This window comes from Rhinatrema bivittatum, chromosome 6 (assembly GCF_901001135.1).
Source record: "Rhinatrema bivittatum chromosome 6, aRhiBiv1.1, whole genome shotgun sequence".
NCBI classification, from domain to species: domain Eukaryota; kingdom Metazoa; phylum Chordata; class Amphibia; order Gymnophiona; family Rhinatrematidae; genus Rhinatrema; species Rhinatrema bivittatum.
Window position 1 is genome coordinate 277,612,288 of NC_042620.1, and position 12,178 is coordinate 277,624,465.

Sequence of the window (12,178 nt, forward strand, 5' to 3'; positions counted from 1 at the left end):
ACAAATAAACAAAACACAGGGAAAATATAAATCCTTGGGAATAAACTCTCATGTCTGGTATCTTTATGGGTAACAACCAAAATAGGAAGTACCTCCATGTTAATGCATACCGTTTTTGCTTTTAATGTTATATGTGAGCTTAGTGCTTGTGCTTCATTATGTGTAGAATCATAGTGTTCTCAGTCTTACACAAGCTCTCCTTGATAACCACAGGCCTTAACGTGCAGTAAACAGGATTTGTACAGAAAAGAGTTTTTGCCTCTAAATATTGTTTCTATGAGCGCTAAAGCCGCTGTGTGTGCATTGAGGTCAGCACACTTTCATAACTCCCGAGGCATTAGCACACCATTTGCTTACTGTATCGGAAGTTAAGCCTTTTTTTAGGCGCTGTAATGCACATTATTGGGTCAGCACACTTCCATAACTCCTCTTTAGTAGACACGCACTGAAAAGAAGACGAACCTATTTCACAATATTCAAAGCAGAAAAATTGTAACCCCTACTGTCTGGTAATTAATTACCACATATTACTCATCCGATTGCAAGAACCAGACTTTCTCCTAAAAAATATAGTCCATTTCTTGATTCAAATCAACCAGAAGGGAGTTCCATAGAACTGGGAATACTCCAGATAACATTTGTTCCAGAGTCCTACTCAATTTCAAACAGTTTAAAGAAGGTGGCACCAACTAAGCTTCTAATAATGGCCTAAGACTTCTAATGGGGCAATGCCAAACTAAACACTCCTTACATTTCCAATAAACTGGAGCTACACCCTGTAAAATTCTAAAAATTAACATTAGAATTTGAAAACAGACTGATAACTATCCAGTGTAGATCTCCTAAAGGATCAAAGACACTTTCTCTTCTCTTCCATACTGCAATCACTCCTGCAGCTGTCTTCTCACAGAATCAATCCCATCTCCAAAGATCGTCTGAACAGGTCCTTCTGAAAACTTGACAGAACATCTCTGAGCTTCCTTCACATCCTAGCGCCAGGGGGTCAAGTCCAGTCTTCAAGAGCCATAAACAGGCCTGGTTTTCTGGAAATCCATGATGAATATGGATGAGATATATTTGCATACAATGGGAGCAGGGCATGCAAATCTCTCTCATGCATGTACATAAGAATTGCCATACTGGATCCATCAAACCCAGTATCCTGTCTCCAACAGTGACCAATCCAGGTCACAAGTACCTGGCAAGATCTCAAACCAGGCCTGTTTCTAACTCTTGAGGACCAGAGTTGGCCATATATGTTCTAGAGTGTATCCCATGTGACCCAATGGCTTGTCCGCTCTCAGAGACTCTGTTTCAGTGTATGTGTGTGTGTGTGTATATATATATATATATATTGAGAGAGAGAGATAGTCACACATATACATGCATACACACTGCATGCATGAACAGAAACAGAACATGCTCCTATTCTACACATAAGGATATCTCTTAATTGACTCCGACAAGGAGTTTTGAGTGTGCAGAATACATACATATCTATTTGATCACTAGTTAAGGCTGGAATAATACAATTAACTAGTAGCTGGGTCTGTCTGGCAAGCTGCAAGTACGGTGATAAGTACAAGTCCTAGTGAAAACACAGGCGCTCCCGTAGCTGGCCAGGTCTGTCTGGAGCCTGCATGTTCATAAAATATAAGAAGTTGGCATGCTAGGCCAGATTAGCATCCTATCTGTAATTACCCGCAGACCTTAATGCAGAGATCCAGTCTCTATTGCTCACTCCCTGGAGTAAGAGGTGACGATCCCTAAGTCTACCTGTCTAATAACTGCTAATGGACTTGTCCTCCAGGAACTTGTGCAAACCTTTTTTAAACTCAGCTACACTGCTAGCCTTGATCACTATTCCCTCAAATGTTTGAAAGACTGCATATGCCAAAGTTTTCTTTCCTGCAACTTTTTATAAGCCAAGTTCACTATGATCCGGTATCATGCACATAATATCAGGATTTTTTTTTCTGCGAGCTGTATTTGGTGCACGCAGGAGGGTTTACAATCTCTGTGCGTAGGCATACGCACAGCTTGGACCTCATTCTCTAGCAACAAATTCCACAACTTAATTGTGCACTGACTAAAGAATACGTTTTTAAAATCTGCTACCAGTTAGGGTCATGGAGTGTCCCCCTAAGCCTAGTAAGATTTAAAAGCATAAACAACTGCTCCCTATCAACCTGCTCCACTTCACTCATGTCGAGATTTTAGAAACCTTCTGTCATATCCCCCCTCATCGCTTCTCCAAGCTGAAGAGTCCGAACTTGCTCAGCAATAGTCACAGTAGCACTGGTGGCTATCCAAATTATTTCAGAGCATTGCGTTAGACACAGGAAGGGAGGGTACTGGGTGTGAACTATGTAAGGGACCTTGTATGGCCATCTGCCCAAGATGGTAGGGCAGAAAGGAGGAAGAGGACAACAACGTCCTGGGTAAAGAGAAAGATCTTACATTCCTCCTCTGACTGGCAGCTGGGAATATATGAATGGGAAGTACTGGGAAATCTGCATGGACCAGTGACCTGTTTCTGCCATCATCTGCTATATGATACAGAGGACACACCCATAGACATCCAGACAAATGTATATCACAGCAAGTCAAGCGGACACACACGTACATACACTAAGGCTGAAACACACAGACGCACACCTGGGGTAGGACAGCCTGAGTCCACCCCTCACACGATGCGCAGCTCCTCTGTCTCCAGGAGCCCACACTTGGTCTTGTTTTCGTGGAATAGTCTGAGCAGGGAGCGAGTGTACATGCCATGGTAAAGCTCCACCGTCTCCTGACTTGGGTTCTCAATCTTCGGCACTGTCACCGGCTCTCCAACTGTGGGAGAGAAGGACACAAGTGGCACAGACGGATAGGCACAGAGGGGCAAGGTGGATGAATGAGCACAAATGGACATGCAGAATCGGCAGTGCCACCACTGTTCATGATTGCAACACATGCATGGTTTTCTGCAAAAGGCGTGTCTTACTGTGTACAAAATATACTCCTCTCCTCTTTGAGTTTGAAGTTGAGAGCTTCTGATTGCCTCAAAGTGCAAGGAACGACTTTCTTGTACCATAACAGACACAGTATAAATCACAGGCAGAGAAAGGATGCACATCAGGAAGAGATGAAACAGTGAGAGATCTACTGCTGTCTGCATACTGTGGGATGAGATTGAGCCGGAACTGAACTGGTTAGGATGCAGTTCAGAGGATGTTCCACAAGGGGGTGACTTTCATACTCAGTATCAGAGGCATCCACATTTTCAGGGAAGCCATCCTCTGATTGGCTGAGGAAACGCTTGTCTCCTGCACCAGCACTCAGACTTTTCAGACTGAAATTGCTGGAGAGCAGGCACAGGGCAGGCCACAGCAGCCTTGGCTGTTCCTCATCACCTCAAGAAGCCCTGCCCAGCCTGAGAGCAGGACTGAGACTCACCGGGTATGAGAAAAATGGAGAAGGTGGAAGAAGACAGGTGGAGAAGGAGAGGGAAGAAAAAAAAACAAAAGAGAGAGATGAGGAGGAAAGAAAGGAGAGGAAGAAGAAGGGAAGAAGGGAAAGAAAAGGAAGAAGGGGAAGGGATAGGGAAAGAGGGAGGACAAGGGGGATGAGGAATGGAAGAAAGGACACAGGAAGAGAAAGAAGGAAAGGCGAGAGAAGGAGGAAGATGAGTGAAGATGAAGAAGAGAAGGGAGCAGGAGGAAGGAAAGGAGGATGAAAAACAGAGAAAGGAGGAGGGAAGGGAGGAGGGAAAAAGATGAGATGGAGGAGGAGGGGGGAAGGAAGGGAAGAATAAAAATGGGGAGGAGGATGAGGAAGGGAAGGAGAGAGGAGGAGGAGGAGGAGGACTCACTGATGGTGGTAATGGCTCTGGAGTAAGGCAGGAAGCCTTTGGACTGTGCAGAGATGAGGCCTCTCCCATAGAAGATACAGGGAGCAAATCCCACCAGCTTCTGAAAAGTCCTCTGAAGACTCTGCATCCAGCTGCCTTCTGGGAAGACAACCTGTTGATACAAATCATTCTCCCCAAATGAGAAGCTGGGAACCAGGTCAGCCCTGCCGGAAAAAGAACAGAAGTGTGAGGATGGGGGATGCAGAAAACACAGCTCCCACTCGTGAAATAGCCCCAGAGAGAGAAGCACACAAACACACACACACACACACACACACACTACAGGCTCCATCCAGGAAACAGCCCTTGAGAGAGGAGACACACACACACACACACACACACTACAGGCCCCACCAATTGAACAGTCCCAGAGAGAAGACAGGAGATGCATACACAAACTACAGCACCCACCCATTGTGTAATCCCAGAGAGAAGAGACACATACACAGTACAGCCTCCACCCATGGAATAGCCTCAGAGAGAGAGCGGAGACACACACACACACACACACACACACTACAACCCCCACCCATGGAACAGCCAATAGAGAAAAGAGACACACGCACACTACAGCTTCCACCTATGAAACAGCCGCAGAGAGAAGAGACACACACACACTACAGCCCCCACACATGGAACAGCCCTAGAGATATATGAGAGAAACACACAGTAGAGCCCCAACCCATGGAATAGCCCCAGAGAGAAAACACACACACACACAAGCACACTACTAGTCCCAAACATGGAATTGCCCAGAAAGAAGCGACACGCACACTACAGCCCCCAACCATGGAATAGACCCAGATAAAAGACACACACACTACAGCTCCCACCAATGGAGTAGCCCTAGAAAGAAGAGACACATATACACTACAGCCCCAGAGAGACACGACACACAACTACAGCCCCCACCCATGGAATAGACCCAGGGAGAAAAGACACACACCCACTACAGCCCCCACCAATGGAGTAGCCCTAGAAAGAAGAGACACATATACACTACAGCCCCAGAGAGACACAACACACAACTACAGCCCCCACCCATGGAATAGCCCCAGAGAGACATGACACACAACTACAGCCCCCACCCATGGAATAGCCCCAGAGAGACACGACACACAACTACAGCCCCCCACCCATGGAATAGACCCAGGGAGAAAAGACACACACCCACTACAGTCTCCATCAATGGAATAGCCCTATAGAAAGGAGAGACACATATACACTACAGGCTTCACCCATTGAACATAATATAAAAACAGAAGAAGTTGCCATACTGGGTCAGACCAAGGGTCCATCAAGCCCAGTATCCTGTTTCCAACTGTGACTAATCCAAATCACAAGTACCTGGCAAGTTCACAGTCCCAGAGAGAAGACATACACACACTATGGCCCCCACCCATAGAAGAGACCCAGAAAGAAGAGACACACATACATACACACACAATACAGCTCCCACACATAGAAGAGCCCCAGAGAGAAGAGAGAGAGAGAGACACACACACACACACACACACACACACACTACAGTCCTCTCCCATGGAACAGCCCTAGAAAAAGGAGACACACACACACATTACAGCCCCCACCCAAGGAACTGTCACAGGCCCTGGAGTCTGGGAAACCCACCTGCAAAGCGGCATAGGACTGCAAGGCAGGACTTGTGACAAGATATGGGCCAATCTTCCACCTAGCCAGCCCCCTCCTTTGCAGGTTGAGCCCTTGGGTTCTGGGGGCCACTAGTTCTCTGCAGTGACAGTATATATACAATAGTGGTGAGTCCACAAAGGCAGGAACATGTGTGCACATGGCAAGACCGGATAGGCAAGGCAGACTGGAGACAAGGCTGTCAGGCAGGAAAAGGCAGGCAGAACAAGACTTGGACAAAGGCAAGCAGGACATTAAGCAGAACCTGGAACTAGACAAGACACAGGTAAGGCAAAGCAAGGACAAGACTCTGATACAGGGAGGACTGGACAGAATACTGGAACAGACAGGACAAGAACAACAAGGCAGACTAGGGCAGGACTTAGACAAGGCAGACAAGGGAAACACCAAACAAAGAACGTAAAATCCCAAAGGTAGCAAGGCGTGGGACAGACAGAATAGGCCTCAAGGCAGGATACAAGAGAGAATAGGCCAAATGGCCTCAAGACAGGAGACAAGGCAGGCTAGGCCCAAGGGCCTCACTGCAAGACAAGATACTAAAAGGGCCCGAAGGTGGCGAGGCAAGGCAAGGCAGAAGACAGGTAGGCCATTAGGCAAGACAAGACTCAGGTCGCAGAGCCAGAAGTGACACCATGAGAAGACAAGGAGCTTCTGGCAAGGCAATGTTACATAGGGCTGGGACTTGGGCAAGGGCAAGAGCAGTAAGGAATAGCTTGACAAGACTAGTGATGAAGCTCACTGAGGGCCTCTGCAGGTGGGGAGGTGTCAGGGAGGTAGGATAATGCTATGTAGCAGGCAAAATCCTAACAGGAACAGCCCCAGGGAGAGGAGATACATACTCACACTGCAGCTCCCACCCATATAATAGCCCCAGAGAGAAAACACACACACACACTACAGTCCTCACCCATAGAATAGATACAGAGACAGGAGATGCATACACAAACTACAGCACCCACCCATTGTATAGCCCCAGAGAGAAGAGACACATTCACAGTACAGCCTCCACCTATGGAATAGTCTCAGAGAGCGTGGAGACACACACACACACACGCGCGCGCGCGCGCTCAGCCCCCACCCATGGAACAGCCAATAGAGAAAAGACACACACACACACACACACACACACACACTACAGCTTCCACCTATGAAACAGCCCCAGAGAGAAGAGACATACACACACTATAGCCTTCTCCCATAGAAGAGCCCCAGAGATAGGAGATGCACACACAGACTACAGTCCCCACCCATAGAACAGCCCTAAAAGAGAAGACATACACACACATACTACAACCCCCCCATCCATAGAAGAGCCCCAGAGAAAAGAGACACACACACATAGTACAGCCCCCACTGAAGGAACAGCCCTAGGGAGAAGAGACACACGCACACACTACAACTTCCATCCTAGGAACAGAGGTGCTTACCAGTAACACGTGTTCTCCATAGACAGAAGGATGAATCAGCCACACAAGTGTATGACCTCATCCGACTATCAAAATGGAAAATCTCTTGCAGAGCTCAGGAAAGATGAGAAGATCTCTCCGAGCATGTGCAAGAATTCCCGTGCAGCCAACATTGCATAAGTGTAGAAAGCTAATCTTCAACTCTAAGGGAAAGTGGGTGGGAATGTGTGGCTGTCTACAAACTACACTTGTTACAAATAAGCTACTTTGCTTTCTCCATGGGCAAGCAGGACAATGATCAACCAAACAAGTGGGGACTTCCAAGCTATGGGTTGCATTTAGTTTTTTCTTTTGTGATCTTGCATCAGCAGTGCAAAAACATGCAGCCTGTATGACAGAGAGGTTGGAGGGAGAGCTGCTTGACCAAAACTGCTATCTTGATGTGAAACATTTTCTAGGCAGTAAGGAGCAGTGAAGGTGTGGGCAGAAGACCACGGGGCAGCTTCGCAAATATCTTCCATGGAGGCAGAGACAAGATGGGCTGAGCAGGCTGCAGTGACTCTGGCCTGACGGGCTTTCACCTTACTTTGTCCTGATTGAGTATAGCAATGAGAGATGCAATCATAAATCCAAGTGGAAAAAGTTTTTTCTGTAACTGAAATCCTCATTTGACTGGGCTGAAGGAGATAAGCAGTTGTAAGGACTTCCTCTAGGATTTTATTCTTTTCAAATAGCTCTTCTGCAATCCAGAATATGAAGAGCCTGTGTGTGGTCTCAGGAAAAACATTGGCAACACTAAGGACTGATTTAAGTGAAACTGAGAGATCATTTTTGACAAAAAGTTAGGATGAGTTTTCAAAAGTACCCTATTGTTGAAAAATTGGGTGTATGAAGAATGAGAGAGCTCCAGAGTCTCAATACATGAACGAGGTTATCGTGCAGGGGAGAGTGCTTTATATTTGTTAGGAACTAGGAAACAATTCCTAACAGCCAATACAATAAAAATTAAAATTAACAATAATGGGGTAGATTGAGAGGCCAGCCGGCTAAGTAACTTAGGGCAGGATTCATCATTCCTCGCGGAATGATGAATCCCGCGAAAAAGGGGGCGGGCCTGCAAAAGGCCGCAGCCATTTGCAGCGTGGCGATGCAATTTCTCCGGCTGCGGTGGGGCTGGCTGCGGCCTTTCGCAGCGAATAGCGACACCGTAAAAGGTGTAGTTATTCACCGCGCTACTGCCGGCAATAATGTTCCTCACATTATCTCGGGCAGCGGTGCCGCGGCTGACTCCTCCCCCTCCCCGCCCCGACTGCTCCCCTCCCCCTAATTTGCATTATATCGCATGTGAAAAGGCCCTTTTCATATGCAATATGGCCTTATCGCGTGCGTTAGGGCCCTAACGCATGCGATAATGCTTTGAAAAATAACCCCCTTAGTTGGATAACACCTATCCGGCTAAGTTACAAGGATATTCAGCAGCATGGCTGTGCCGCTGAATATCCACATGCAAACGGGACTTAGCCAGATAAGTATTATGCGGCAAAGTCTAGATGTGCTCAGTAGCAGGTCTAGACTTAGCTGCATAACTTAAGCGGCTAAGACCCAATATCGCCACGAAGCCAGATAAGTTATCTGGCTAAGTAGCACCACTCCGATCCGCCCACTGCCCACCCACCCTTTATCCAGCTATCTAATTAGCTGGATAAGTGACTTATCTGGCTATCTAGCAGCTGTTGAACTTGAGTGAATATTCACCGGTCAATAGATAGCCGGATAACTCCTACTTATCTGGCTATCTGCAAGTTGAATATTGGCCCCAAAAACGTATTTACACAGTGATGGATCCAATATATACAGAACAGTGGAAGGTGCAATACGCACGCGTGCACACACATGCACACACAGGCATAGATATACACACTGTGTTAATCAATTTTTATTGTTAATTTATATTTTATTGTATTTATATTTTGTTATTTTCTGATATTAAATTTTTATAATATAATTTTATTTATTGAATGTGTTTTTATGTTTATACCTCTTACTTAATGTATTTGTTCATGGTTTCATATATATATATATTCTATAAATAATTTTGGTCTTGTGTACCACTCCTGTTTTTCTGTCTAATTTTGTGATTCACCTACCCCTCTTTGCTTTTCCAAGAGCCGGGGACCATTTTGGGTAAGGGGGAGCCTATTCCGACAGTGTGGATTTCATCTTAACCAGGGTGGAACCAGGCTGCTGGCACTAATTTTTAAAAAGGGGATAGAGCAGCTTTGAAGCTAAATCATGGGGGAGAACTGACAGTCACTCAGGAGTACATGGTATCTCCAGAGGATACAGGCATAATAGGGAAGTTAGAATATTCTGATGAAGAGGTTGTGAGAGAGGCAGAAGTAGCCCAGGTGCTTTTAAATAAAGAGCAGAGAGAGATAAGTGATTCCAAAGTACTACCCATTTCAACTGCGAGGTAGGCTGGGAAAACAATTTAAAAATCACATTTTGAATTGCCTGTGGGTAAATGCCAGAAGTCTAAAAAATAAAACTGGGGAGTTAGAGTGTATAGCATTGAATGAAGAGGTAGACATAATTGGCATTTCAGAGACCTGGTGGAAGGAGGATAACCAATGGGACACTGATACTAGGGTACAAATTATATCAAAATGATAGGATGGATCAAATTGATGGGGGGTGGGGTAGTGCTATATGTTAAAGAGGGCATTGAGTCAAGTAGAATTAAAGTCCTTCAGGAGACAAAATGCAATGGGGATAGAAAGTCCACATGCGATGGGAAGAGACGGTGAAATGCTAATAGAAATTAGGAAAGTTTAGTCATTAGGCAACACATTTGTGGCAACCCTTTGGGAATCAACACTGTTTTGCCCTAGACTCTCAGCCCTTTTTGTGCTAGGAGTAGGAGTTAGGAAGTAGAGGGAGGGTGCCCCATTCTCAGAACAGCATCTCCCCTCAGGTTGCTGGAATGGCCATCCCCTGCTAATATAAAAACGGCTTGCATCGCAGCTAGCTGTGGCATTTTTGGTTCACAGTCAGAGCTGAATTTTGTTTTTCCTATGCAATGCACTAGGCCTCCAGGTCTGGAATGTGCACAAAATAGAAAGGGGGCGATTTTCCTCGCTGGTCCACAATCTGTTCAATGAGGGTGTCCCAGTGTTTGTGGAACAGATTTTTGGTCGTTTTTTTGGTTCCCCCAGTTGAGAGAATTTCAGGGTGTCCCTGTTCTAGGGTAGATCAGGAGGTAGGGAAGAGTCCGTTGCTCATGGATGGATCAGGGATGAACTTTCATTTTTGTGTTTTGGGTGGGAGGGGAGAGTTTTGCTGCCTCTCTTCCTACTCTGAAGTGGGGATATCAGAAAAGCTGCTTTGTTCCTGCTGCCTGGACCTTTCATCCAAAAGATCCTGTGTGTCATCTGGAGAAAGAGAACTGTTTGTTTACATTTGGAGATCCCCATCCAAAGCCTTCATCCTAGGGGAAAAAAAAGTACATTTGGAAATTTGTACAGAGACTGTAAATGTGTATTTTGTCCATCAGTAGTTTTTGAAAGGGATTTTTTTTTCTGCCCCAAATAGAATACCCCTGTCCATCTGGGAAGTCTTACTTTCTCCAAGCCCTGAAGGTTGAGAGTTTTCCCTGGCCCAACTACTGAGAGACATCTGCACAAATGGAAAATTGGAGAACTGTGAATTCTAGCTAGAAATGTCACTCACATCCTTTACTATTGAAAGTGAACGGATACCTTCCCAGGACAGAGCCATCGATAGTTGCTCCAACACCTTGGGCCTTGGCGGATTTATTCCTCTCCCCCAACCATTGGAAAGATCCTGACCCTGGGCCCTGTGAGACTGTGAGAGAGGATATAGAATTAGGCCCCGGGACCGTGTGCTCTTTGCCTTCTAGGCTCCAAAAGCAGAACAGGAGTTACACAATAATAATGGGACATTTCAATTATCCTATTATTGATTGGGTAAATATCTTGTCGGGTTATGCTAGGCAGGTAAGGTCCTGTAACGGACGAGAGGGGGATACTACTCTAGATCTCATCCTCACTACGATGCAGGATCTGGTGCGACAGGTAATGCTGTTGGGGTCGCTTGGCAATAGTGATCCTCATGTACTTAAACGTAAGATAATTACATTAAGGAAAAATACTGCAGTAGCATTTAACATTAAAATTGAAGATTATGATAAAACGAGGAATTAGTTTATATGTCTGGGTTATTTTTTAATGCATTTATTATGGATGTTTTAAGTTGTACCCTACCTCTGCTGGGGGAGAAACACCTACATTGTAATCAGGCGAGCTCCTACAAAGCTCGAGATGACTCCGTCCTGGATTTTGGGAAATTGATGATGAATCCTATGGATTGAAGGGTGTTCATCATACAGAGTGTGGAGGAATGAGCTTTTTGAAGAGTATGGCTGGATATGAGCTAATCATCCAAATATGGAAAAACAACCACAGCAAGATATTATGTAAACACCCTGGGTGGTGCAGAGAGGTTGAAACGGAGAACTTGGTATTAGTAATGATCATTGGCTGAACATTTCTATGATTTTTGGGAATCAGGAAATGCATGTAGGCATCCTTGAGGTATAGAGTAGTTAAGCCAGTCGATCTCCCGTTGAGCTAGGATTGTCACTAAAGAGTTCATTCTGAACTTTTCTTTCTTCAGATGTTTGTTGAGATCTTTGAGTTCCAAGATGGGGGCAGGTACCAGCTATTTTATTTATGATGAGGAAATATTTGGAGAAGAATCCTTTGTAGTCTTGGGATTATTTGCAGTTAGGAGGGTTGAAAGCTGTTGTTGGAGGAACAGGGGTCTCGGTATTCATGGAGTGATTCTTTAGTGGATTGTTTGGGGGAGAGGACATGAAATTCATTTGACACCCCTGCTGGGTATAATCTTTAATACCCAACAGTCTATGGTTATCAAAGATCATAGTAGGCTGAAATGTTGAAGCCTTCCCCCTACTGGAAGACAGTTTAAATCTAACTGGGAAGCCTTTTTGATATTGTAATCAAGTAGTAGGATTAGATTTTAGCTGTGATTGTTGGAAAGGCTGGGGCTGTGCTTTTTCCATAGGACACAGCCTGCTTTGTTGCTGTTGCTATGGGAAAGATCATTGAAAAGAGCAGACTTGTTATCTTCTTCGTGAACAGAAGTGCTGCCCGCTTGTTATTTT

The 12,178-nt window shown here is 45.4% G+C and overlaps 1 protein-coding gene across 2 annotated transcripts in view; it reads right to left on the reverse strand.

Annotated features, from left to right (window-relative positions):
• Window positions 1-1,178: 1,178 nt before the first annotated feature.
• The window catches only part of LOC115094324 (diacylglycerol O-acyltransferase 2-like), a 76,913-nt gene continuing 65,913 nt past the window's right edge, over window positions 1,179-12,178 (reverse strand). For both annotated transcript variants that reach the window (XM_029607269.1, XM_029607270.1), the window contains exons 7-8: window positions 3,860-4,062; window positions 1,179-2,841 (exon numbers count right to left, since the gene is read on the reverse strand). In XM_029607269.1, coding sequence (XP_029463129.1) covers window positions 2,687-2,841; window positions 3,860-4,062 — 358 coding nt within the window. In that variant the 3' untranslated portion in view covers window positions 1,179-2,686. The remainder of the gene's footprint in view (window positions 2,842-3,859; window positions 4,063-12,178) is intronic.